The sequence below is a fragment of the Trichoderma aggressivum genome, assembly GCF_033847375.1.
Source record: "Trichoderma aggressivum f. europaeum strain CBS 100526 chromosome Unknown scaffold_014, whole genome shotgun sequence".
NCBI lineage: Eukaryota > Fungi > Ascomycota > Sordariomycetes > Hypocreales > Hypocreaceae > Trichoderma > Trichoderma aggressivum.
The window spans coordinates 596330-624068 of NW_026946380.1; the positions used below are offsets into that span (position 1 = coordinate 596330).

Here is a 27739-nt window from a genome sequence, read left to right on the forward strand (position 1 = left end):
GCAGATCGTGTGTGTAAAAATAGTGCCAGTTGTATATTATAGGTGCTTTGTAATATTATATATGAGTCCATTACGGCAATAGGAAAGCACAAAGTCGAATGAGCCTTTGACAGGTCATGAAAGTCTAAGACGAAGGAATGGCGACGCTAGGGTTGAACGGCGTTCAGTTTCCCCTTTTTCCACGGTAATCAGTGTTCACCGTTGTATGCAATGACTTCTCTATCCCGCTGAAATACATATGAAAAATGATCCACTCCATCATCATTCGCTATACCGACCCATGAAGCAAAACGGGAAAATAAAAGCGAGAAAAATCGATTAATTACTGTAATGTAGTTAGCCTCGGCCTCTTCAGATGTAGATTGTTCGACGCATGTCACTTACTAAATGGTAATAGGAGCCACCCCATCCACCGGGTAACCCCAGTTACCATTGTGCTCCTCTGTAAGCAGCCAATCGTATGGGAATTCGACTAGATTTCCTTGTACCAGCTCCAAGAGCTGCTCGGCCTCGGCACGCGACGGCATTTCTTCAATCAAGAGTCCACGACGGCTCCCCTTAGTGGTGGCTCGGCGACGACGCTTGACTGGTGCACTAGCAGCTGGCGCCAGAGGAGGAGCGGCATTCGTATCCCTGGATGGCGGCTTCTCCAGGGTTGAGAAAGTCGGTCTGCGGTCTCTGCTTTTGCTTCGCGAGACTGGCTTTGATGGAGAAGTGTCCATTGCAGGGAACGGTACTTCTCCTGCAGCGTAAACAGGTGAGGGTGGTTCCAACGAACTCTGGTTGTCTGTTGCTCCATCAGTAGGCGGAGGACGGAGCGCCAATTCCTCTCCGCTGCTGCCGCGTGAATCCGGCTTTTCGTTTTCGTCGTCAGCATCGCCCTCGGGCAGCTGAATCTTAGGTTGGTCGCTGGGCTTTGCAACTACTGCCTCGTCGCCAGGAGTACGCTGCCGGCTTGCCTCAGTTTCGTCACTGGCAGATTTTCCCTCCATCATAGCACGGAACTGTACGCTGTAATCCATATATTCACGATATTCAGCCCAAGTGCCCACTTTGGAATCAGGCATGCAACGGAAAACTCTGCGATAGAGCGCTGTATTGTTGCGCGCAGACCGACCCCAGATCTCATCCACAAAGGTAGGATCCAACGGATCTTGCATACAGTCCTTGTCGATGAGAGCGGGCAGGATATCTGCAGCCATCGGATGGAACGGCTCGTTCGTTTGACGGCCTGTCTTAGGATCGATATGCGAAGGAGGGCCACCAATGTTTGTATCATCAAGGACGGGCAAGGGCACCGCTGGTGCACCTGAAGCCAGACCGGGTTGGTCAACCTTATCCGCGCCATTCCTGCTAGCTGGGGGGAGAGGTGCGCTCGAGGTACCGGGCTTATCGTCATGATCCTGGTGTGAAGTGTGGTGACGGCGTGAACTAGGAGACTGAGGATCCTGGTGTGTCCCTGAGAGTCGCTTCCCATCGTGTAAAAGGACCTCACGGCCATCAACTATAGCAGAATCTCGACCCTCATCAGTGCCTGACTTTTCTGCCGACTTCCAGTGGTCCGGGCCGTACCCCGACAAGTCCAACTGATGGCCCTTGTCAGTGACACGAGGGTCGGTTTCGGCCTCTTCTCCTTTCAATGAAGACGAGTCAAGGTCCTGGGTGGCCTCCACTGTTGCAAGATCAAGATCGTGGTTGAAGCTTGGCAAACGAAGGTTATTAATAGGCAGTGATGCACTCTTAGGGCTGGACATTTCGCCGGCAGGCGTTGCATCCTCCTCGTATATAGCGTCCATGTCCTGCTCAAAGGCGGCGTCTTCCATTTCCTCTGCCTCTCGCTCCTCCTCCAGGATTCCATCCACGTCTAGGCCAAGATGCTCTCGCATCAACCTCATCCGAAGGGTGTGGGCAAATCGGCCAACTCGGTAAGGCTTGCCGGCCATTTTGGACCACAGCATGTCGGTGTCACGGACTATGGCGGCAACTTCCGAGTCTCTGCTGCCAAGCAAGGACCGCTCGTTGATATTCGCAGAACCAATCAGCGCAATTCTGTCGTCTACGACGATGGCTTTCGCATGGATATAGAGCTGCTCGGTTACAAGAGCCTCATTTCCCATTACTCCCCACTGCCGGAGAGAGTAAAAGCTAATGTAGTCCTCGGGCTCGATGCCTGCGGCACGGAGACGTCCGAAGATGGAGTTCTCTCCGCGGCAGATGCTGCGGTATTGGCACATGACAATCAATCGGACGCTGGTACCTTCTTGTTCATCGACAGTGTTCTGGAAGCCGGGCATGAGAGGTATGATGATGACGCTTCTCCAGTCTTCACCATTTTTATGAGCGCGAATGATGCGGTCAACCAGGGCGTCTCCGATACGGTTGACGATCTTGGCGCCATACGCCTCCGTGCTTGTAATGAAGAACTGGTTCTCGATGTAAACAAAATGTTCGGATTCTTCAATCATGTGAACGTAGGCGGTTTGGATACTGTACTCAGTGTCATCAGTCCCCAAAGACCAGTTTGACGCAGACCGCAGCATTTGCACTTCACAAGTGCCTGTCAATCCAAGAGCCTCGAGGTCTTCAAATTTCGCATCGGGAGGTGGCAACAAGAATGGCAACGGCCTGGTTGGCTTTCGCCCTCGGCGGAGGTAGTTCCATCGCTGGACAAAATGGCGAGTCAAGTCTCGAGCAGGCTGTCCGACGACCTGCATGGAAATGTCGTGCCACGGCATTCTGGGAACCTTGCCCCGGTCGTACATTTCCTCGTACGGCTCGTGCAGGTTGAAAAAGTCTTGGACTCTCGGGTTTGAATAATCTTTTCCGGGGAACAGCTGTACGTGCTCAGAGTCCTTGGGCATCTCGGATGGCTCGAATCCCGTCGGCTTATCGTCGACAATAGGGTGTTGCGGGCTGTCCCAGCGACCAAAGCAAAGGTCTATACCACCCAAGAATGCGACGTCGTGATCGACAATGCATATTTTTTCGTGGTGGGCAAAGAAGAACTGGTTTTTCTTGAACTGGTTCGGGGATCGCTGAACAAAGATGTTTGGATGAAGATTGAGGAGAGAATGTTTGGTGTATTCAGAATCAATGGGGATGGCCGCTTCGACATTTCGATAGACAATCACAAAAACCTTGACACCTTCTCGTGCTTTCTTCTGGAGCAGTCGATCCAGTCGCCATTTCTGGCTAATACACGCAGGTCGGCGCATATAGAGCTCGGGGGTCAACCACCAGTCATGAATGTAGATGACGTCCCGCGCCATGTTGATGGCCCTCGACACATTCCACATGTAATCACGCCCATCGACCAGCCACTGGGCAAACACGCCAGACCGAACCGGTGCAAAGCTGTCAAACCGCTTCTTCTGATACCAGAGTGTCTGCTTAAGCATCTCGTTGATGGAGTCCTCAAACTGTCGCAACACAGACTGGTAGCGCGAGAAGAGTCGAATTTTACGGTCCGATGTGCGCATTTTCAGTGTGTGGTGTTTCTCGGGGGACGGTTCCATATCCATTTCGTCTTCGGCCTTCTTCTTCTTCTTGGAGCCAATATTCTTCAATGCCTTCCTCTTAGAAACGATGCTAAACTTGGTGTCGACGAGATAAACATCATAAATGTTCATGTTCTCTGGCGATTCCACGCACACAATGTAGCTCTGCCTGACGAGAAACCACTTACGGCTGTGTCGAGCAATGACTTTTGCCGGTGTCAGAACACGGCGGAAATCGAGACCTTTTGACATTTGGAGGTGAAGGTAGCCTTCTTTCCCATGGTAACTTCCTTCGGCAGCGAGACGAACACCCAGGGCCGACAACTCAAGGAATCGACAAAGGCGATTGCTGTCAGCCCTAAACATTAGCCACCGAATCATCTCGGAGAGATAATTCTCCAGAGTTCGTCTTTGCTTCTCCACGTAACGCTGCCTACGGGTCTCTTTATCGAGGCCAGTATTGCCCTCAGCCGTAGACATTTCACCTGCATCGGTGAAGCCGGTAGATCTTCGCCGCATGCCGAGAAAGTTGCCACGAGACTTTTTTCTTGAATGCTGGAATGGTCCTTCGCCGATATCTTCGGCAGCCGTCATCTCAGCAGCAGTCTCTTCGCCACGGCCACTGGCCTGATCGGCCGGTTCATCGTCTTCACTTTCGTCTCCCTTGTTGCGAGCACCACGAAGGTAGGGGAACGCCGAATAGGGGAACTTGGGCTGTTTGGGACGGCCTCCGAGATCTTTCCCAAGCATGTATTTGTCGTTGTTTAAGGCAAACTTGTACCGGAAGTGTAGGTTGTAGATGTCCCTGATGGTTCTGATGACCAGCCAGTTCATTCGGCTCGGACCGCTTCCGTACTCCAACTCGATTGTGAATATCCAGTGGCGCTCTTTATCATCATCGGGCATGGGTGCGCTGTCCTTGATCTTGAGCTTCAACTGCTCCAGTAGGACTGGGATCCTCTTGTTCCCGTGTTCGTCCCGCTGAATCATGCTGGCGAGCATTAGAACAGCAGGGGCACCGGCTCTCAACTCGGCCATTAGTTCTGCAGATTTGTAGTAATCAAAACGATCCTCCTTCTTTTGTCGGAGCAGCTTTAGTGTACTCTTGACCTGCTTCCATTTCTGGGCGCCATAACTAGAGGCTCGCTCAGCTCGCTCTGACGTGAAGAAATGCTTCCTGGGGGTCAGCGCATCCCCGTCAGACATTCCACCACCACCGAAGACAGTGATGCGCCGCGTATGGCCATTGCGCCGCGCGACGGCGTTAGGGTTGTCCAGGTCTTCTACATCTTCATCCGGAGGGCTCATTGCATTATTCATCCAGGAATAGCCCCGTCTAAAGGGCTTTCGTCTCTCACGAATCTCGCCATCGGACACAGCATGATCGGGCTGTGTCGTATCGGGCATGCTTGCCCGGCGCCTCAGCAGGCGATCATATGTGCTTAATGCATCCAGGTCGCTTGGAAACCGGTTAGGGTTTGGGAAATTGGACACAGAGCCCTTCTTGAAGCGCCGGCTCTTGCGCTTGTTTTTCTTGACAGCACTTGGTATGGCCGCTTCATCTGCAGTCTCGACATCGGCATCGGCGTCAGATTGCTCTTCATTGAGGGCTTCCGGGATTCGGGTCGTTACTCTAGAGGCTGTAGGAGAGTTGGGGAACGATTGCGTGCCGAATTCGGACGGAAAGGTCGGTCCACTTAGAGATTTTGGAGTCAGAGAGCCGGGATTGGCTGTAAGAGCTTTGATCTTGGACATGAGGCTTGTTCGAGATCGGGTTGGCGTATCAGGCTCTTCCAAAGGCACCGATCCCGGGGGTTGGAAATCAGGATCAGCAAACTGGATGGTGCGTCCTCCATCTGCCTGCAAAGTCTCTTGGGTACTGGAATCGAGCCCGGCCGGTATATCTCGCCGTTCCAATGGTGGTGGTGATTGGGAATTGGGAATTGGTTCTCCAGCAGCTAATGGATCAGGATGACTCAATCCGCCATTCCAATAATCGTTGACTGCTTTGGGGGAGCCTTTTTCGCCCAGCTGCTGCTCTGACGTATTGGGGGTTGCGGACAGCAGGCCATCGTTCGACTTTGGCGGCTGAAATCGGGGCTGTGATTCCGCGTTTGCTGGAGAGGGAGCGTCGGGAGTCCTCGTCATTGGCGAGACGGACTCGTCTTTACGTTCGGTAGCCATGGCGGTTTGCCAATAGCTCGAGGTTGGGAGAAGCAAATCGAGGTCGTATGTGAGTTGCTAGGTGGCAAGTTGGGGGATGGTGGATGGTGGATGGTGGATGTATTTGTGGTTTTGTAGTTTTACCACCAGAGGGTCATCATCGAACGCTGGAGCCACTGGGAAAGAGAAAGGATCAATGGGAATTCCAAAGCCAAGTTGCAGTCCCGTCACGTAACCAGACAGCCAGCGGGATGATGATTGTCGGGTGTGGTTGGAGGTTTTGCACGCGACGTTGTAGCTGCCGCAGAGGCCGAGGCGGAAAAGGGAGGGACGGTCAAGGCTCGTTGCCCCCCCAAAAAAAAAAAACAGAATGACGGCAGAGCAGACGAGTATCGCAGGGCATGTGATGAAGCCGAGATTGGATGCCGTAAACGAAGAAACAATTAGCAATCCCACGAACAGCGGCAGCCGATTCACGTGGGGAAGAGAATGGTTGAGGCAAGCTCTTGCCGTTGCGCAGTAGTGACGATAATGACCGAATGACCACCTCCTTGGATTAAGTTGGTGGCAGGGGGCCTGGGGCGTTATCGATTAAGGCACGTTAGCGGTATCTTCAGCACCACCAGGAGAGGATGCACGCGCCACATGGCAGGCTGTAGCACCTGGTCTGTAGCGACATAACCTGAAGGTCTAGGTAGGTGCATATTGATATGATTTGATCAATGCCACCCATCCGTCCAATACATTGATGTTGATGAATCGAACACCTCTTCATTTATACTACATTATCCAGAGCATCTCACACAATCCCTTATTCCGCTGCAAACTTATGTCAAGATGATTACACGCCTCCTTTTCCTTTCCCCCCCGAGATGCCTACTAGTACTAGTATTATTGAGACCCTCTCATACAGATGTGCCTCAAATACATTTTTACTTTCATCATTACATGGACGGCTTAGAATGTGGCACTCTATATTGTGGGAGCTTCCATACCTAGCAACACCCAACCAGGCACCGTCCGAAAAGTTTGATTCAATTCCCACCTCCCAGCCAACGCTCAAAACCTGTTATAAACACCTAAGCAGTTATAGCCGTGTATAACAGAAGCCTGTAACACATGCATTAGTTGAGGTATAATAAAAACCTTGAAGTAAGCAATTACGGTGACCGGTTGCGGTGGCGCAATCGTCTCTCCATTATTACCTTCAATATACCTAGAGTAAAGTAAGCTAGCTTAGCAATAAGAATAAATCGACGTGTAAGTAGGAATGAGCCTACTGAGGGATGTCGATGTCGTTGTCGATGAGGATCCAACAGCGATACGAGTTCATACATGGCATTGATTTACAGCTTTAGACAAGAGACAGCGAGATTGCATACTTCTTAATCACCACCACCTCATTGGGCCTGAATATGTGCAGTGCTCTTCTTACACGGAGGCTCACGGGTGATTGTGTTGATTAACAAGGTTTGAAGAGAAGACGCCGAGAGGGGCATATAAACTCAAGATGTCGTACTAGGTACAGAACAAGGTTTGCAAACACAGCAGTGATAGGTACACGCTGCGCCATTCGATCAACTCTAGTTCCACAAGATGGAAGATGTGGTTGGGTCATGCAACGAGCTGCAGATGCATTGCATGACCGAGGGAGATGAGCTGTTGATAGGTCCAAGAATGAGGCTGATGCTACCATGGCCCACTGGTCTACCAGTCAAGCTGGACTGGGTGTGTGTAGACTGTGGCATTCTGGGGTTAAAACAACATGTCCCTACTCAACATTGAGGACATCCTACACAATGCAAGACGCGATAGAATTCGTTGACAGCCATGAGATTTACATGATTCTTGCACGTGATCCTTCTTCTGGACCTGGTGCAAGGTTGCGAGGGGAAAGAAACATCGCTATGCGTACCGCGCTCCGGTCGAAGGCTTCATCTTTTCGCTCCCTTTGAGAATAATAAGATCATCGATTTGGTTTTGAAAGAGGAGCAAACGGATTGCTCTTGGCCGATTGGCTGCTTGAATAGACCCTTAGTCAGAGGCTCTTGTATTTTGGCAGGCGTTATAACTTGAGAGTCGGCGTCTCTACACTATGGCCGTTGTAAGACTGCGAACAAACAAACAAACAAACATGATCTTCTTTGATTGAGAAGTACGGTGTAGAGGCCATATTGTATCTGGCAAGTAAAATTGGCTGAGTTTTATGATAAACCTATTCTGACTGGCGAATGTGCATAAAGTATCTTGTTTTGGATCGTGTAAGCTCAAGCTCCCACTGATAAACAAGACATACAGATCATATCTTTCCTATCATGAATGAGAAGACGAGGCTCTTATCGAGCTCTAGGTGATAGATCGGCTGGAAGCCTCATCATGGCCGTACGAGTGCCGATCCGCATCTTTGGTGTTGCAAATAGGTACCGAGTCTGCCCAGCCAATCCCTTAAAGTCACCGAGCGTCTTGCAAAGACCTCCTGCTTACCTACGGAGCGCATTGGCGTCTGTCGACCAAGGTATGAGCACAACGAGTCATGTTGCTCTATTCGCCCCTTTGCGAAAATGAATACATAAATAGCCCTGCGTTCCCACGTCAACGTTGTTCGTATTTGAGTGCAGCTCATTACCTGATAGTGTCGTTTTGAGACAATCTCACCACAGCGCACGGCAACCCCTCCCGTCGTGATACGCGTATTAAGCCGCTGTAATCTTACGCTCTGCACCAATTGTCTGACTCTGGGTTGTTATTCCGATCAAGAGTACGACACAGGGCCAATACGAATACGGCGCATCGCGGCGGAGATCTGGCCAAGCAAAAGCGCTAGATGGACCGACTTGGAGATCCATAAATCTTGTCCGATACCTCGTCCCGGCCACTTAAACTCGAGAGCCCTAGTGAGAATCCCGCGTATTTCCACTGCGGCTAATTAAGCGGAAAGGCACCAGGTACCGCCGCGCGCTGATTTGGCTGCAGAGGTACATCTCGGCGCTGCCTACCCCTGAATCCCAGCTGCTCGACCCCCGTCGTCCAGCGAGCCAATAGCGTTACATCACGATCCCAAAAAGTTCCCATCTCTGGCTTCTTCAACGCGGTGCGCGACGGAGCGCATTTTTCTGATTTCTTGTCTCGTCTTCCCACCGCTCCTCGCATCTGTAAGCGCTGCCCGTTCTCGTGGCCTGAGGTAATCAGCGGGCGAGAGTAACTAGCGATCTGCTCCAGGTCTGCTCAAGCAATTCTTCCATCGACACCTTCACTTCGCTAGAATCTCGACAAAAGGGCAGCTCGTCACCATGGCGACCCGATATTCGCTGCGCCAGACCCCTCGGTAAGTGCAGCAAATGGCTGTTTTGCCCCTGAGATCCGAGATTGGAGCAACGTCGAGATGCCTGGTTTCTTGAGAGCCCGGATCGCCCCGAGATCGCATCTCGAAAAGATACACGCGCCGCGGCGCCCTGCGAGTAGAGATGCAAATGCTAACCCCCGCCCAGGAAGAAGGAGCTCTTCGACGGCATGGTTGAAACACCAAAGAAGCAATCTTCGCGCGCTCGCCAGTCCTCACAGGCCCCCGAAGCCGCACACCTCGAAGAAGCTGCTGAGCCCGCCGCCCCTCGCGAACGCATCACCCGCCGTCGCACCGCCAAATTCATCGAGAACTTGGATGAAGACGACATCAAGCCCATCAATGGCACTGCCAACGGTCACGCGAATGGCCATGCCAACGGCCATGCCAACGGCAACACCAATGGTCACGCTAATGGCCATGCCAACGGCCATGCCAATGGAAATAGCAACGGTTACTCCAACGGCGCACCGAACGGAAAGGATGCGATTCACACAAACTCTGAGAGTCACATGGTAGACGGCTGGAAGCCAGGCCAGGATCCCAAGGTCGACTACTCGGGCGAGTTCGAGTTCGGCGGCTCGATAGGCACCGGGTTCATGATGCTCTTCTTCCCCATCCTCATGTGGTACATGTGGGCTGGCGCCACCTTCTATGGCGGCAAGTTCCCCTCCCGCACTCCCGGCCAGAGCTGGGCTGAGTTCGGAACTCATCTGGTCGACCTCGTCTGGACCAATGCGTTCCCCCACTCCAAGGCATGGATTTGGTACTGGAGCTACCTCATCTTCGAGGGTGCGTGCTACTGTCTTCTTCCCGGTGTCTGGGGCAAGGGCAAGCCTCTTCCCCACGCCGGTGGCAAGCAACTCGATTACTTCTGCAACGCATATGCCAGCTTGTACACCACGTTCGCCGTCCTCGGTGCTCTGCACTTCTCCGGCATCTGGCCTCTCTACACGGCCCTCGACGAGTTTGGTCCTCTGTTGTCGGTGGCCATCTGCAGCGGCTTCATTGTCAGCTTCATCGCTTACTTCTCGGCTCTGTGGAGAGGCAAGCAGCACCGCATGACTGGCTACCCCGTCTACGACTTCTTCATGGGTGCTGAGCTGAACCCTCGCATGTTTGGCATCCTGGATTTCAAGATGTTCTTTGAGGTTCGCATGCCTTGGTACTTCCTCCTGATTCTCAGTCTCGGTGCGGCTGCGCGTCAGTATGAGCAGTACGGCTACGTTTCTGGAGAGGTCATGTTCCTTGTCATGGCTCACTACCTCTATGCCAATGCTTGCGCCAAGGGCGAGGAGCTCATCATCACGACTTGGTAAGAAAGATGATTTCCTTCAGCTCGCTCGGATTGATGAACTAATGGAAAGCAGGGACATGTACTACGAGAAATGGGGCTTCATGCTCATCTTCTGGAACCTTGCCGGTGTCCCTCTGTCTTACTGCCACTGCACCCTCTACCTGGCCAACCACGATCCCGCCACTTACCGCTGGAACCGCTACGCCCTAGTCGCCATGTACGGTGCCTATCTTTTCTGGTACTGGGTCTGGGACAGCTGCAACAGCCAGAAGAACCGCTTCCGTGCCATGGAGAAGGGAAACCTCATCAAGCGCAACACGTTCCCCCAGGTCCCTTGGCAAACCCTCAAGAACCCCAAGACCATCAAGACCCCTCAGGGCACCATCCTTGTCGACGGCTGGTATGGCCTTGCTCGCAAGATCCACTACACCTCTGACCTTTGGTTCTCTGTCTCCTGGGGTCTTATCACCGGCTTTGAGTAAGTGATGTTTTCCATGAGGTGTACTATTTCGCAAAGAGATTCATTTTGCTAACCTTTTTCTTTTTTCTCTACTAATAGGAGTCCCTTCCCCTGGTTCTACCCCGTCTTCTTCGGATGCATGATTGCCCACCGCGCGTGGAGAGACATCACCCGCTGCCGCGCCAAGTACGGTGAAGCGTGGCTCGAATATGAACGACAGGTTCCCTATCTCTTCATTCCTGTAAGAACCTCCCTTCCCCATATTCCTAGCTCTTTGAGACGTGTCCTAACACAATCCGCAGTACGTCATCTAAGAACAGTTCGTTTTCGTGACCGGGCTCCGTTTCTCCCGTACATATTGAAAGAGTTATCTCTCTTCACAAAGAGAAGAGTTTCTGAATTTCTTTTTCTTTTTTTCGGCAAGGAGCATGTGATAGATATTAATACAAAGGGCGACGCAATTGGGCCATGCTTCTTATTCCCCGTTCAGACGGGGAGGGGGGGAAAACTGGAAAGGAGAAAAAATTTGACGGAAAATGTTTTTTAATAAATGATGTAAGATGATCAGATTGGGATTAGGGATTACCTGGTTATCTACAAGCCTGAATGTTTGTATCATGTAGTTTTAGGATGGATGGATGCAAAGATATTACTAGCAGCATTAATTAATAGCATAATGTATGGAAATGACGGGCAGAGTCTTGCAGTGATTGCGAATCTTGCGAATCCCGTGCCAACATGTAAATATAACGACAGCAGCTTGATCTATTTTGCAGCCTTAGAAGGTGAGTCCCAGTTTATGTGACGTGTAGGCACTTTTTGTCTTAAAGATACCTGTTCATACCTGGTGATCTATCTCAACTCATGGTAATGCTGTGAAACAGACAGTGATTAAACGCCTCGTGAGATGGAGAAACGGGAACTCAAGCTCCTGAAAGAGCATCTGTTGAGAAAACAAACAATGACAGATAAAATTGAGCATCTGCTTACACTAGACCCTTCACCTTCACCGTCTATGAAGAGAAATTCACATCAAGAGCAAACACATCCTGTCACTAGTGTACATATATAAACTTCCTCCTACCAATCCATTACGCGACCTGCATTGCGTGCGAGGCCATGCTTCTCCGATCCCAACACGTTGCTCCATCCAGCACCATCATTTGACCCTGAGCCATCATATCGCAGCACTGACCAGAAACCATATTTCATACCAGATTTGACGACTCCCACAAAAGCAAATTTGTCAAGTTTTTCGGGGTAGCCTTGCTTGTTTCGTTCTTCTATGCGCAGGAAACATCCTGGCTAGCCTTGGAGTTCATCAACAATGCAACAATGAGACCGTACAGACCTAGATATTGGGTTAGAATTCGTGCTGCTCAGTTTCATGTTTGGATCAGAAATGTGCATACCCAAGACTTCGGCAAAAATGAGAATGAGAATCATTCCGACGAAGAGACGGGGCTGTTGGGCAGTTCCTCGGACACCAGCATCACCGACAATACCGATGGCAAAACCAGCAGCGAGACCAGCGAGACCGACCGAGAGACCGGCACCGAACTGAATGAAACCAGTGTACAGAGGGAGATCCTGCTTGAGGCCATCGGAGATCAGGACGGAAACGACGAGGCCGTAGATACCAATGATACCAGCCATAATAACGGGGACAATGTCTAGCTAGGAGATTAGCAAGGAGTAGCGCGCATCGAGGATGAAAAGGGCTACTGACTCTTGACGATGAGGTCAGGGCGGAGGACACCCATGGCGGCAATACCAACACCAGACTTGGCAGTTCCGTATGAGGCACCCAAGCAGGTGAAGACGATGGCGCAGGTGCAGCCCATGGCACCGAAAAAGGGCTGTATGATTTGTTAGCGACTTGGCCCAGCATTTCGAAGATGTGACGGCGATTGTTTCGTTGTCACTGAGGATATTATTTCCGGTGACGTCGCCAGGCAGAGAGGGAACCGTGAGTGTTTACTGACCGCGTAGACGGGGCTATACAATCGTCAAGTCAGCTCTAGGTTCTGAAGACGGCACAAAGACGCGGGAGAGGAAGCAGATGCAGGAGGTTGCGATGATGCCGAAAGCTCCCAAGGATGCAATCCGAAGCTCCACGACGACGCTAGGGGGGGGTTCTCAACGCGCTGACGCAACATACCAAAGTTCGGTGGCCATTGTGACGACGATGGGTTACCGAAGCGATAAAGAGGATAGAGAGGCGAAGGGAGGATTGGCTGCTAGTGGTGGTGCGAAGCTTCCGAAGTCTGGCAGATGCGCGAGGGACGTTGTCGATGACTTGGCCTGCTGGGGCTTTAATATTTAGGTGGATGTTGAGATGGTTGAGGGTGCCAGTTCCGACGCCGACGCCTGGTTGGTAAGGTTTTGCTGCAGGCCGCTGCTGGCATTACATAATTCGGAGGCGGATAATTACCTCACCCGTTGGGCCTTTGTTTTGGTTGCTTGTCCTAATGGGGCAATTGATTGCAGGTCAATTGGGAGAGCTGAAAGGGCAATGAAGTCGTAGTTTGCAAAACAATCAAATACTGATACTAATGTTTACGATTGAGCATTCGTTATTTATTAATCAAGATGTTTTCTTTACATACTATTTTTCTCCTGTGAGTTTAAGCGCCGTCGTCGGTGATACACATCAAACAGTCGTTGAGCCCGGAACTATGAAGCGGGTGCCGAGCTTCAATACTAAACTGCTCTGTGCTCCGAACCGACTCGCCCCTTTGATGCCGCAACATTCGATTAAACAGCGGCTATCTCTCCCTCTCCCTCGCCTTCACAAGACGCAAGCCATCTCCAGCTCCGGAGCACCTGGTCGACAACGCTGCCAAATCTGTAAACGGTAATATTGAGCGATTAGAATGCCCAGTTCGGAGTGCAGATTACGACTCCGCTCCGTGCACGATAAATTCCCCTTGGCACGAGAGGATTAGGTTATTATAAGGCAGATTAGGTATCTAGATTATAGATAGATTGCGACGTCCCCAGCCGGATTCTCAGTGCAACTCCAAGCTTCGCCTTGTACACCCATACTCACTCCAGCGCGTGCTTGTTGCAAAAGACACGGGTAGGACAAAGATCCGTCAACCAACCGCTTCCTTTTCCCCTTTCAATTACGCGGTCAATGCATATTACGGAACGCTAAGTGACCACTCCTCCAGCGGCCCCATGAGCGTCACGGACACGTGCTGCCCAATGAAAGCCAACTCTTTCCATCTTTGTTCATCTCACAACTCTCTCATGCTCGCAAAAGGCCGCCATGTCGGCGCTCGCATTGAATTGACAACCTTGAAGCCTACAGTTTAGCATCACTGTACCTAAACATTTAGTCATTGGTTATGTCCTGTTATAGGCCCCAGAGCTTCAGCCACAACAGCGCCTCCCTGCGTCAACGAAACGCTTGAAACAAAGGCAAACTGACATTTGATGGAGCCCCTTGCACTGCCAACTGCCGTCTACGGCAGCTGGATCGACACTCGCCTCTACTTTTTTCTTCTCCTCTGCGTCCCAGTTTTTGTCCAACCGTGCTGTGCCTTTGTTTACGCGCGTTGATCCAGGGGCTTGATGGAGCTGCTTCCCACGTCATGCCTCGGAAACCCGTACAGTGTACCAGCAAACATCAACGTTGCATTCAGGACGTTTCCACTGCCGTAGCCTCTCCTTGCTCCCTTTTCATCCAGTATATAAAACCGTACTCTTCTCTCTTCTCCTTCGCATCTGTTTGATTCCTCCCGCACGTAATACAATCTGCGAGTCACTAGACGTACCGAATCCACACATTTCGTCACGATGCATCTCCAAGCCCTCTCTTTCCTGGCTGCTCTGCCATCCGCCATGGCCACAATGTCCGCTCTCTCGTACTCTCCTCCACCAGAACTCCTGGCCCAGTCTCGGACTCAAAGCAGCTGCAACCTCCCCCCGGGTTTTCAGATCAAGGACTTCACGGCCAAATCGAACGAAACCGGCCCGGCTGCCTCGTTGACGGCATACAACTTCACCTTTGTGGACCAGACGACTAGCGTTACCACCAACTGCCGGTTTAACTCGAGCTCTGTTTCCACGACGCCTCCAGGTTTGACACCTAGGTTCGCGTGCGATAAGAGCGGCATCAGCGGTGTCAAGTTCATCTGGGACAACACGAAAAGGCAGTTGACCATGGTGGAGAGGATCTGCCCCAATACCAAGGGGTATGTTGCATATTAGACTCGCCGTGTTGTTATATGCCTGTTAAAGCGTACTGACATTTCGATTATTACAGTGCTGCCACGTGGGAGGTGGCCGGCTCAACGACTATTCCCTTGTCTTGCTCTTCGCCATCGGGAACTTGCACAACGAACTCGACTAGTATCGACGTGAAGTTCACCGCATTGGACCCTATAACAGATCCCACTTTGGCCAAGTACTGGGTGAGCTAGAGGTCGAGATTGGACATTAATAGATCGGTGTCATTGTTTAATAGATACATGGTATCCACGGATTGGAAGGGTACAGGGCATAGACGGATGCATCAGGACGTTGATTTCTATTGGCGTTGAACTGTTGACGGTACAGGAGAAGAATTGGACTTACTAATTTGTCCATTCATGAGACGTCATTTGCGTACCAATGGATTCATATCATAATACGAGGACTATCTGGTGAATGTTGACTCTAATGTTTATGAAAACTTTCGAGCAGAACGGGAGCTGCTCACCCGAGTCAGTCCATGTAATGCCGAGGCTAGTCTGCGCGCGGACATTTAATAGTTTCCTCTAGTGGCAGCAGTGGACAACCGAAAAAATGCAAATTACTATCAAATAGTGCCTTGATAGCTCTTCTCGATGCTACTCGTACCTGCATAATCATCTAAATCTATAATCGAAGTACTCGTACATCGATGATTAATATATATGCCCTTCGGCATGTTGCTCCAACAGCAGCTTCAATACGAGGCTTCATTCCCGTCCACCGCCAGAGAGCGGCCGCCATTCCGGTTTAGCACCCGACATTCTCCAGCGCTCTCCCAGCTAACCGTACAGGGCTCAGCGACCCCAGGTTTTGCCCCATTTCTGCAGAGTGCCGCCTGCAAACTTCCCTAGCCTAGCCCAACTGCCCTGGCACCGGCGCCCCGCCGAATTGTGCATGTCCACCTCGTGATCTCGCCCAGCTTGCCACCGGGTTCATGAGACCAAGTCGGGCCAATTCACTTTCTTGCAAAGGAGCAGCAGCGGATCTTGAGATTTCAGAAAACAAAGCAGTTCTTCTGGGTGCGCGCTTCGCCTCTCCGCCAGCGGTTACACCAAAACTGCTTTGTCTCGCCACTCTGCGTCTCGCTCTCCCTTGCGTCTCTTACGTCAGGGCCGGATCCGAAAAAAGCATCGCGATTGGTAGCTGGTTTTTGTTGAGCTGAGACGAGACGGCGCTCTCCTTGCTAGCATCTTGGGCATTTATTCCAGCCTAGCCCCCGTGCCGTCTTCCTTCTCCATGATCTGATCACCGCCAGCGAACGAATCTGAAAAACATGGGGTGGACATTCCCGAGCCGCCTCGGGCTGTTGCTGCTTGTACGGCTCGCCGCCGTTGTCTTGGTCGAGGCCGCTTACATCAATCAACAAGAACCATTGGGCGTCAAAGAGCCGGCGGCTGTTTCGAGCATCTCCGTGTCCCTGTTCGCGTCTCTCGAACGACTGGCGAGGCTCGTTGACGTCTCATATTGCCTCGGCACCACGGGCATTCACAAGCCGTTCCAGTGCGTCTCTCGATGCGATGAGTTCCCCAGCGTGACGCTGGCCTCTACGTGGAGCACAGGCTTTCTCTTCGGCGACAGCTGTGGGTTCATCGCAGTTGATCACGGCTCGGACCAGCAGCGTCGAAACGATGAATCTGTGGGAGATGATGAGCAAGGCGCCATCGTGGTCGCGTTTCGTGGGACCTACAGCATCACCAACACCATCATTGACCTCAGCACCATGCCGCAAAAATACGTGCCATATCCGTCGCCAGACCACGGAGGAGAACCACCAGAAAAGCCTAGCCATGAATGCACGAATTGCACCGTACACAGTGGGTTTCTTGACTCTTGGAAGAGCGCTCGAGAATCGGTTCTGCCAGAGCTCAAGGCACTCCGGGCCAAATATCCGTCTCACCCCGTTCATCTCATAGGCCACAGCCTCGGAGGCGCCGTGGCTTGCCTTGCGGCACTCGAACTAAAAGTGTCGCTTGGCTGGGATGGCGTGACGGTTACCACTTTTGGAGAGCCTCGCGTTGGCAACTCTCAGTTCGCTCACTTCGTTGACGACGTGTTTGACCTCGACGGCATCATCGATCTTGAAAAGAGGACCTATCGACGAGTTACCCACGCCGACGACCCAGTGCCCTTGCTTCCGCCAGGCGAGTTTGGTTACCAGTCGCACAGCGGCGAGATATTCATTTCCAAGTCTGCCCTCTCACCATCTGAGACAGATGTCCAGCTATGCATCGGCGACGCAGATCCTAACTGCAGTGCCAGGGACGACAGCTCGGTGGAAAATCTGCTCAATCGCCTTCTCCATTTCCGGTTGACAACTTCCTCCTTGGAAGAGTATATGGAGAGGATGAGCCTCCCGGCGCGGTTCAGACTCTGGCAGCTGTTTTTTGCTCATCGAGATTACTTCTGGAGGCTCGGGCTATGTGTGCCCGGCGGCGACCCTACAAACTGGGGTCGGCCTCCGTATGCGCCTCACGACGAAGAGCTGCAAAGTCGCGCAACGATTGATGAGCGTTTTAACGAATAGCAAACTGATATATATGAGGGGCGGGTTGTAATAAGATGGGGGTTGGATATCAATGTCCATTGTGGGAAGCAGACAGAGGTACATAATATGGGACTTGGGGAGCGAGCATAAACATGATGAAACGATACCTACCTAGTTAAGAATTCCTCTTAACATGTTGAATACCATTATTGCATTATCGATTCTGTTGAGACATGAATTCTACCAGACAGGTTTAATGGCACTGTGAATAAATAGTACGCCAAGGATGTCGAGATCGAGGAATCTCCTCAGACTAATGCTTGTTTTGCTTCTCTCTTCTCTCTTCTCTCTCTCAAGCAACGGCGGTATCGGCACTTACAGACGCCGCCTTGCCGGGCGTGCAGGCTTCCACGTTGCTCGCCATTATGTATTATGTGGAGGGAGGGCGGGCAGAGAAGTGCTGCTTTTGCCATGTGACACGGCCTAGGTATCAAAGACGCCACGACGATGGGTAGCGCTGTGCCTCGACATCCTTTGTGCGCTTCGAGGCGTGTACAAGCAGGTTGTCCAAGGACTTTGTAGCATTTATAAATACGGGTTATTAGTTCATACATTAGTAGTGGCATCCGCAATTTATCGACGCCTGGAACCGGGACCACAGGTTCCTCGCTGCAACCAAGGATAGCTTGCTGGGCAACTCTAATCGGATCGCGGCGCCAAGGACGGAGTCGCAAAGGGCAAGCTCTGGGCGAATCCGAAAAATGGTGGGGGTTGCAGTAAGGTGTTGTGCCAGGAGGGGCCATTTGTGGCACCTGTTGACTGGTGATTTGCTGCGAACTTTGGACGTGAGAATGGCCGTGATGCCATTGGCCTGCAGAGAATACATCGCAGCCTGTACTTTGTGCGACAAACCTGTGCCACGCGATGGCGATAAGAGAAAGGAGGGGGAAAAGGGGGGGGGGGGGGGGGAGTGAGTGAGTCACGGACGGGAGAGCTGACCACAGCCACAGCACGCGTTATTTGCCAGTCTCTGTCGCCCATGTCCATGGCAAAATAGCAGCATGAACGAGAGAGAGCAGAGCGTCAGGGGGGGTTGGCTGTGGCATCATGTGGACAGCAGAACACACTCGGAGTGTCATCCCTGAAGGGCCTGCACAGAAGTTTGCAGAAGGATGCTGGAGATCGAGTTTGCCGGTCCAAGGCAAGGCAAGGCACGGGGAGGACGGAGACAAGCGAGATACGGAGTAGGAGGTAGGCCATGCATGCATTCCCGTGCTTTGGGACGGATCGGCTGGTGTAGAAAGGGGCCACTAGTAGTAGTCGACTAGGTTGCCAGTGCTGTACGATGGAGGGCTTGGAGCCGCATCGTCCCTGCGAGTACAGTATGTGTATCATGGACGAGGAGGTCTTGACATGATACCTTGGATTAGGTACTATAGTATTCTAGTAGTATTCGTAGGAAGATGTACCAGATATGTGGACATGTAGGTGAGATACAGGCATATACTTGGGTAAAGCAGTAGTAGCACCCAAACAACGCAGCACATCACATCACCGCGGGACGGCTTCATGTCTTGATATCAGACCCGTGGCGTATCGTACCGCGTCAAGGTGGAGGCAGAAAGCGCAAGATGCATCGGAGACAAGCGTTGGACCGACGTGGCCAGCGGGGAATGATTGGGATTGGGAGCAGAGAAGGGAGCACATGCCTCGGCCAGGGGTGAGCATTGCATTCTTGCAGTCTTCATCACTTGCGTTTGTGTGGACGGGGAACAAGAGCAAAAAGCCTCCGTGCGCTTTCCGGAGACAAGCCGCACTAACACGTAGTCGCCGGGTGCTTAGACAGCTGTTAGCAACGGGATCTGCTGGGACGGACCACCTTTACCTGCTAGCCCCCAAGCGGGCGGGTTTTCGTGGGTTTCGACTCCATTCCTGGAGGGAGAAGAGGAAAAGCAGCACAGTTCATACGGCGTACTCCGCGCCGTGGTCGGGCAGCGCAAAGTTTCCTCGTCTCTCTCGAGGGCCCGGCGTTCTGTTATCGGGGGTGGAGGGAGTGTGGATCGCCAGGCCAGATGGAGATGGAACGATGACTGACCGACAAGTCAGTCAACCTACGCTGCCCGAGTTCTAATAAGCCCAATTTGCAGCCCCCTGGCCACGTTTATGACGCCTTTCCGGCAGGCCAGGAGATGGGCGCTGGTTGGACAGCAACTGCAGTAGCAACAGCAATGAGGGCAGCCGCTCGTGAAAGGCGAAAGACGCACAGGCAGCCTTGAAAGCAAAGATACTGAGAGCTTAGCGCCGAGAGGCAGCAAATAAGCTGGACGGGCCCAATGAGGTGATGTGAGAGTTGCGCTTTGATGAGTGTCTCATGGCAAAGCGGGACTCTGATCACTCGGTAACCCTTTTTTTTTCCCGCCCAAAGAACCAGACAGAAGCCCCGCCCTCTTGGCGGCAGGGAAAAGAACAAATAGGGCTGTACATGGCCCGGAGAGTACTCGTACCTGCGAAGTACGGAGTACCACGGCCAGGCTCGATGAAATTAAATCCGCTCGTGCTGTTAATACCATTTGGTAGATATAGAGCCGGCCTACTTAGCATTTCAACCACCGCGTTGGTGCCGATTTGTTAGTCCTACCTTGCCTTCTTGATAAGGTAGGCAGTGACATGAGCGTGAGAGACACCAAGAGCCCTCCTCCGGGCGATGGGAAACCAAAGCTCGGGTGAAGGAGAGGAGAAAAGAATTGAACCTAAGAAAAGAAACAGCTGAGCCCCTTGCCTTGCGTGTTACGGGTTTGTTGTACCGGAGACATTCAGCATTGATGGCAATGCTCCTCAAAGGTACCTGGCAGCTGCGTACAAGGTACCAGAAGCTAAAGACAAGTACGGGTAGGTAATTAAGAGAGCCTCTCAGCATCAATGCGCCAATTTCCAAGTGCAAATTCCTTGCGTGTTTTTGTGTGTGTAACCGTTACAGTAGTGCAGCAAGAAAAGAGGATAGGGTGAGGGATAGGGCCAAGCTGAAGCGGCAGAAGCTGGATGTGCGTCCGTCATCGAAGGAGCTCAAGTGCTGTGCTGTGCTTTGCCTCCCGATCTGCTCTGGCTCTGGCTCTGCTCTTGGTACCTCTGGTAGCTCCGGGTACAGGTTTGTACAGCATGTGCACAAAGCAGCCAATCTCGAGTACGGACTCTATACCTGGTCACCAGGCAGCCAGCCGTCGTACGCCCAGGTACCGCGCCAGTACCATCTGCCGAATCACAAGTCAAACGCTGCTAGAGATTGCCTTGGTGCGCTGTGTCGGGCCAGCAGCGCCTAGGGGCGGGGTGCGCCAGGCGGCTGGCTAGAGCCTAGCAGGCCCAAAGGCGAGCCAACTCCACTGCAAAGCTGGCGCTCTCATCACCTGGCAGTGGGCACTGGCCCAGCGCAGCGCAGCGCTCCAGGCTCCGCCCCGAGAACCCCCAAACCCCAAAACCAATTCAAATCTCAATCCACAATCAAAATATAAACACTCTTCTCGCCCCATCCTCAACCGCATCCCACCTCAGACACCCGCATCATCCTTTTTTCTGCCACCAACGACTCCGCAACCGCACGCCTCTTTCTCCCCTTCCAAGCATCACAGACTCTCAGTCACCATGGCCACCGAGGTACGTCAACTCGTGCGTAGCTGCTGTCGCTGCTCCGACCGCCGCTTTCCGCCTTCTCCTCTCCCCCCTCGTTCACGCAACCCCTCAGCCCGCCTCTTTTGCTGGGAGCTGCGCGGCTTCGGCCACGCGCGGACGAGCCCAGAAACCACATGCAAATTCCATCCTCGCCCGGCCGAGCCTATCATTTCTTCTCTGCTCCCTTTCTGACTTTGAACGCAATGCTAACTTGATACCAGCGTGAAAGGTTTGTCCAACAGCTGGCCCCGTGACCCCACTAACCTCTCATGACGAGAATCCAAACACCTCCCCCTCCCCCCCTTTTTTTGCCTGCTCGAACGCAACGGGCTGACCGAGCTTTCCAACAAACAGCAAGACCTTCCTGGCCCGCCTCTGCGAGCAGGCCGAGCGTTACGATGAGATGGTTACCTACATGAAGGAGGTCGCTCAGCTGGGCGGTGAGCTCAGCGTCGACGAGCGCAACCTCCTCAGCGTCGCCTACAAGAACGTTGTCGGCACCCGCCGTGCCTCGTGGCGCATCATCTCCTCCATCGAGCAGAAGGAGGAATCCAAGGGCTCTGACAAGCACGTCTCCACCATCAAGGAGTACCGCAGCAAGATCGAGCTCGAGCTCGAGAAGGTTTGCGAGGATGTTCTCGATGTCCTGGACAAGAGCCTCATCCCCAACGCCGCCACCGGCGAGTCCAAGGTCTTCTACCACAAGATGTATGTTGATTTTTTTTTTCCCACCCATTTCCCTCGTTTGCACTCCGATGCTTGGGTTTCAATTTTTTTTTTCGCCCAATCACGTTTCAGCTCGCATATTTCGAAATTTTCAGAAGCTAATGCAAATCGCTCTGACAGGAAGGGTGACTACCACCGCTACCTTGCCGAGTTTGCCTCTGGCGAGAAGCGCAAGGTCGCTGCCACCGCCGCCCACGAGGCCTACAAGGTATGCTAACACATGCGTTTGCCTGCCTGCCTGCCTGCACCATGGGGTGGAGAGCCGCAGGTAGATTAGAAAGTGGTGATACTGACGATGCCCCGCAGAACGCTACCGACGTTGCCCAGACCGAGCTGACTCCCACTCACCCCATCCGTCTCGGTCTCGCCCTGAACTTCTCCGTGTTCTACTACGAGATCCTCAACTCCCCCGACCGTGCTTGCCATCTCGCCAAGCAGGCTTTCGATGATGCCATTGCCGAGCTCGACTCTCTCTCCGAGGAGTCTTACCGCGATAGCACTCTCATCATGCAGCTCCTGCGTGACAACCTGACCCTGTGGACTTCATCCGACAGCGGTGAGGCCGAGCAGGCCGGCGAGGCCAAGAAGGACGAGGGTGAAGCTTCCAAGCCTGCCGAGGAAGAACCCAAGGCTGAGGAGCCCGCTCCCGAGGCTACTTCCTAAATCCTTCTTACCTCAATTGCGCTCAAATCTCGGCACAAGAACCGAGGGAGTTGTTTCTCGTTTTTTTTTTTATATCTGAATGCTCTCGCCCTCCTCTACACATGGCGATAGATGGAATCATGTTGGAGGCTGGCCTAGCCGACGCAGCACCGGTACGCAGTGCGTTGCTTCTCTGGTTAATGGGGAGAGTGGTCATGGAACTTGGGATTTTCGGTTTAGGGACAGGAGAGGCGAGTGGCGCAGGGTGCTTGTCCGTCATCGCCTGTTGACGGATCCTTTGTTTGGTGTTCGCTGCTAAATGACGGGCGCTTCTGTTGCCTCTTTTTTTCCCCTCCACCCCCCGTCTACCCAATTTGCCCGGTATCTGTTCCCCTGTTGTGTTTTTTGACATTACCACCTACCTAGTTTACATCTGGTCCCGTTTTTGGCGGATCGCTATGGAAATGTTGTCTCCCCATGATTGTCGTTGTTTCCTGCACTTTGCTTGTTTTCGTCTTTTCCCCTCGACCCCTCTTCACAGTGGTTTTGTCTCGTATGTTGGACTCGTGTGCGTGCCCCGCAGAGAGAGGAAAAAAAGGAAAAACTGTGTATTTGCCCCCCCGCCTTCAAGATTTCTACAGCAGCAACCCCTTGAAAAAATGGCAAAAAGAAATTCCAATCCAAATTCCAAGTTGGGCCTTGCTTTTTGTAGATGCATAGTTGTGATGTCTCTCTCCCTCGTCCCAACGAATCTTGATGCTTGCTGCCTACATGCCTTGATGTCTAGATGACTTTGTAGTTGAGCTGTTGTTACTTGAAGATCTAGTAATCTCGCAACAGCTCTGCCAGCTTAGTTTGCTCTGAACCTCGGCATAGCCTGATTGGAGCTCTCAACCTCTCAACCTCTTTTCTTCCATTACACTAAACCCGGGTTGTTGTCTTGCATCCCCCTCAACTTCACAATTCGTCGCCACAGTTCCAGTTCCCCTCCTCCCAGTGTTATCATCCCACCAGCAGCCTTTGGCACGACTCAAAAGCTACTTCATCACCGTAGCAGAACACGCCGTATGCATCCAGTAACCCATACAGTATGAAAAGAAGAGTCCGACCCCTCTTTCTTCAAGGGAAGCAGAGGCGCAAAAGCTTAACGGGGGCTAGAACAGGAATTTTTTTTTTCTCCTCCCACATCACCCCCCACCACCCCTTCCTTTTGAGGGTTTACGTCAGGGCGGGAAAAACAAAAAGAAGCTGGTTTGGAAGGGTTTGTTGGGGGCGTCCGCGGGAGCAAAGTTCTTGGTTGGTCTTGCGCCGGAAAGGACGCCATTGCAGGAGAAAACCTTGCATGTGAGAAAGACTTAGTTACAAAAAGAAAAAGTGAGACTAGATCAAAACCGACAACTCACATCACGGGGGAGAAAGAATGAAGAGTCAAATATATAAGGTTGATTTTTTAATGTCTTATTTTATGCATACCAAAGTATTGTGGGAATCTTATAAGAAACAAAAACAGACAAAAAAGCCTTCTAGTATGAAAAGCCAAAATCCGACAAAGATGCACCCCTCCACCCATCCACTCCAGAAAAAAGCACAAAAAAAATGCGCACAAGTAGATAGACAAAGGAAAAAGAGAGTGATTAGATGTCGACCAGTATGAGGTTGGTTTGTGGTATTATAAATAGATCGCTTTCCCCTGTAATTACCTATTAAAAAAACATGCCTGCGTTATATTATGTGTATGCCCCCATCTCGATCTTCGGATGGTGTAAAAAACGGAGGTGATGAGAGTCGTCTCGGAGTCGTTTTCATCGTCAATGTGAGGCAGCAGTCCTCTCTTATGGTTTGAGGACTTTGAGCTGAAAAAGTCGAAGAACCCATTTTTTTGGTGTTTTTCGGTTGTTGTTTTTTTTTTCCTTTGCAGAGTCATCCCCCCATTGTCTAATGGTGTTGGCTCAATAGCCTGGATGCCCTGAGCAGCCTCTTCTGCTTATCCCAGAGACCTCGTCCGCGCCCGTTGCTGCTCTCCACCTCGTCCTCGCCAGTGTACGGCTTGGGGGGGAAACCCGGCCGTAGGGTCTGATACATGGCGGTTCGCGTACACTCGCCCTTCCGCGGGGGCATCATAAAGTCCGGCAGGTCAGCAGTGGGTGCTGTGACGCTGGCGCGGCGTTTCCCCGTAAACTGCGTCTTGACCTTGTACCACAGCCGTGAGCTGCGCGACATGGTGGCGAGCTCGGAGGGCGAGAGGGATGTAGAGGACGCGGTGGTTGTGGTGACGAGTGACGGGGCGGAATAGTTGCTGGCGGCGGTATATGAGGCGGATGCCGACACGACCTCGTCGCGCCAGATCATGATGCGATTCTGTTTGGAGGCGGAGATGAGGGGGAAGGAGGGAGATTCAGGTAGGCCGTCCATTGTCGCGACGGCTTCGACCAATCCCAGGTTGAAAGCCGCCATTGCGATCGGTTGACGTCGAGGTAGTTTTTGTCGCTGTTGGTAGCGTTGTCGATGTTGTTGTTTCTGCGGTATTACTTGGTAATGGGTGTTGATGCGGTTATAGTCGAGGTGAGGAATTTAGAGAATCGCCGATGCAATTGAGAGTTCGACAAGAGCGCGTGTTGGGGTGAATTGGCTCCTATACTAGCAGTGTCCGTCCTTTGTCGCAAGCAGTCGAACTTTTGTCGCGGCCGGACAAGAAACAGATCTACTCTGTTCGCAGTCGACGATTCACAAGCCCAAAGATCTTCCCTTGCCCAGATTCAACACCAGCGGCGCGTAATAAAAAAGAATCAACGTCGTTATCGCTTCCCCTTAAGGCAGCTGTTCATGCCAACCCTTGCAGTTCTGGGGGGATCAAAACGACTTCCCCCACCAGTAATCTCTCGATGGCCGTGGTGACGTCGACAGGGTACCGGGAATTGATTAAAATAAAAAAAGACCAGACCTGAGGCGAGCGAGGGAGGGAGGGGTGGAAAAGAAATAAAGATGAGATTATAGATGGCAGCGGCAGGGAAGTCGAGGCGGACGGTGGCTTCGGAACGCTCCGAGTCCAAAATCCAAACAAAATGCGCCTTTTTGCCGATTCTCGTCTTTGTCCTTGTCTCTGGCAACGAGGATTGCCAAAACAAACAGAGCTGCAGCGGGAGGGGATTCCGCCTGTCCGTAATGGATATTTTATGAAGCTCGCTTCTGCGGGTGGAGGCCGAAAAGAGCAAATCCCGTAATGCAAAGCAAATCTCGTAGCGCCACTTGGGACAGGTTCGGCGGCCTGTTAGTGGGTGAAGCGGCCGATGAAGCTCCACCGGGGAGCTGGAGCAAGAAATAGAGTAAGACGCAGGCGAGCGGGCTTCCTTTCGCCAGTTGCGGTGGCACAAGGCCGTCAGCGAGGAGGATCAGAGGAAGAGGAAGAGGAAGAGGAAGAAAAAAGAAAAGGTAAAGGAGGATGAAATGAAGATGAGGAAGAAGACAAGGCTGTGTGCGTGCGTGAGATGGGAGCGGCTGGCTTGCAGGATAGAAATACGAGCCGGGGGGACGAAGCAAGGCAAATGGAAGATGAAGAATCGTCGAAAGTGGTTGAACCGGCACCAACACTAATATGAGGGAGGGAGGGAACAGAGACAGAGACAGGGAACAGGCCCGGAAAGTGGAGCGGCGCAGGGGCGGTTTCAGTGGTCCGAGTCGCTAGTTGGACGCTGGGCTTCCGGGGGAGATTCAGGGTGGGCTTTGGCTGCATTCAAGGCATGTGAGCCAGTCATTGATTGACCTGGAGGCTGGAGGGCACATTGGGCTGGATCCATGGGGCCGCCTGTACGAGCACTCGCACTGCACTGTACCGTAACTAAGCACTCGCTATAGCATCTGTATTTACCTGTACAGGCGCACACGGCAACAGGTCCATTGCAGGTAGGTACCCGGGCCGTGTCTGTGGGGAGCCGGCACAAGCCAAGGGATCAATCGAAAGGAGTCCATCCATTTGATTTCCATGTCTCGGCCGTTTAAATTGAGGCCTGGTGATGATCTGTACCAGTCCCGCAGCGTGCCTCGATGTAGATACAGAGAGTAACTCGTACAGTAAGTCGCTCACTGTCATGTCCACTGCTTCCTCTTCTTCTTCTTTTCCTTCTGCTGCAAGTGCCGGAGGTGGGCTGCCCGTCGCTGACTCTCTCACCACCACGCTTCTCGCTCTCTCGCTCTCGGCCTCTGTGCCGTGCCGCCGCATCGGACAATCCATGGGATCGCCGACAGTATCAAAAGCCTCTCGATCCAGCCGAATTCCCTGATTGCGTTGCCCATCCGATCCGGCTGCAAAGTTCAAGTTTGCACCTCCACGGAGTACTCCGGCTCGGGGCCTTGCTAGCAATCTTAGTGGAATGGGTATCGCCACCAGCTGCTGCTCTTCTTGAACTCTCTGACGCAGAAATCAGATTCTACTATCACCGAGCCAAACCCATTAGCCGCCCCCCCCTCCCAAGTAATACATAGTCGCGTGCTAAGTCCGGGCTTGACGACATCGCGGCTTTCATTGCTTTTTATTTCGCGCCAAGTCGCTTAGCCGGTTGATGAGCAACGGGGAACAGGGAACATCGAATCCCTTCCCCTTCGCGCCGGGTTGTTTTTTTGTTTGTTTTAATCTGCCGCGTGAAAGCCCTACTGTACAAGTTCCTGCTACTATATCTCTTCGTCCCCAGCCTGTCGTCTAATTAACGAGATGAACAATCCTTGGCCCGTGTTTCTACAAATAGATAGACGGGCGGTGGCCAAGAAGCAGGGCTGAACGATGGACAAATATCGGCATCATCCCGAAATAACCAAAATACTTCTCTCTGCGAATGGATTGAGGCACAGCAAAAATGTCTCACAAAATTCCACCCTCCCATTTTTCCCCAACACCGTCCAACTGGCGGTCACGAGCCAAACCCGATTCACCACATGGGCACACACACTTCATCCCTCTCCCCCTCTCCCGTGATGCAAACAAGTACAAGGCATAAAAAGTGGTGTAACTGGTAGCGAGGGCTGGCAAACAACAACCCGCGGGAATCTCCTGCGCGACTTACAGTCTATACTGCATGCACCGTACTCGTACCAACGACTCCTACTGGCCCGCGGCTTGCGCTAGAAAATGGGCAAACGCCGCTTCGGCATCTGGTTGGGTGTCATCGGTCTTCGAATTATATGGATCGTCTGGGACGCATTAGCGCTCTGGAAGCTTGGTCGCTCAACGGCT

General features: G+C 52.3%; 7 protein-coding genes across 7 annotated transcripts; 4 read left to right on the forward strand and 3 right to left on the reverse strand.

Moving 5' to 3' along the window:
* Positions 1-383: 383 nt before the first annotated feature.
* On the reverse strand, positions 384-5681 carry Triagg1_4578 (uncharacterized protein; the record flags this gene model as incomplete). The annotated part of the gene is made up of 1 exon (XM_062898996.1): positions 384-5681. The coding sequence occupies one exon, from the start codon at positions 5679-5681 to the stop codon at positions 384-386; it is 5298 nt and encodes a 1765-aa protein (XP_062756595.1).
* Positions 5682-8950: 3269 nt separating this feature from the next.
* Positions 8951-11071, forward strand: Triagg1_4579 (uncharacterized protein; the record flags this gene model as incomplete). Its single annotated transcript, XM_062898998.1, has 5 exons — positions 8951-8985; positions 9149-10315; positions 10371-10775; positions 10857-10998; positions 11060-11071. 5 exons carry the CDS (start codon positions 8951-8953, stop codon positions 11069-11071), a joined length of 1761 nt encoding a protein of 586 aa, XP_062756596.1.
* Positions 11072-12040: 969 nt separating this feature from the next.
* Triagg1_4580 (uncharacterized protein) lies at positions 12041-12935 on the reverse strand (the record flags this gene model as incomplete). The annotated part of the gene is made up of 5 exons (XM_062898999.1): positions 12041-12108; positions 12170-12430; positions 12487-12616; positions 12743-12755; positions 12919-12935. The coding sequence occupies 5 exons, from the start codon at positions 12933-12935 to the stop codon at positions 12041-12043; spliced, it is 489 nt and encodes a 162-aa protein (XP_062756597.1).
* Positions 12936-14561: 1626 nt separating this feature from the next.
* Triagg1_4581 (uncharacterized protein) lies at positions 14562-15187 on the forward strand (the record flags this gene model as incomplete). The annotated part of the gene is made up of 2 exons (XM_062899000.1): positions 14562-14959; positions 15031-15187. 2 exons carry the CDS (start codon positions 14562-14564, stop codon positions 15185-15187), a joined length of 555 nt encoding a protein of 184 aa, XP_062756598.1.
* Positions 15188-16272: 1085 nt separating this feature from the next.
* Positions 16273-17523, forward strand: Triagg1_4582 (uncharacterized protein; the record flags this gene model as incomplete). The annotated part of the gene is made up of 1 exon (XM_062899001.1): positions 16273-17523. One exon carries the CDS (start codon positions 16273-16275, stop codon positions 17521-17523), a length of 1251 nt encoding a protein of 416 aa, XP_062756599.1.
* Positions 17524-20312: 2789 nt separating this feature from the next.
* On the forward strand, positions 20313-22536 carry Triagg1_4583 (uncharacterized protein; the record flags this gene model as incomplete). Its single annotated transcript, XM_062899002.1, has 7 exons — positions 20313-20373; positions 20470-20772; positions 20840-21132; positions 21369-21376; positions 21502-21855; positions 21994-22081; positions 22180-22536. The coding sequence occupies 7 exons, from the start codon at positions 20313-20315 to the stop codon at positions 22534-22536; spliced, it is 1464 nt and encodes a 487-aa protein (XP_062756600.1).
* Positions 22537-24450: 1914 nt separating this feature from the next.
* On the reverse strand, positions 24451-24969 carry Triagg1_4584 (uncharacterized protein; the record flags this gene model as incomplete). The annotated part of the gene is made up of 1 exon (XM_062899003.1): positions 24451-24969. One exon carries the CDS (start codon positions 24967-24969, stop codon positions 24451-24453), a length of 519 nt encoding a protein of 172 aa, XP_062756601.1.
* Positions 24970-27739: the final 2770 nt, after the last annotated feature.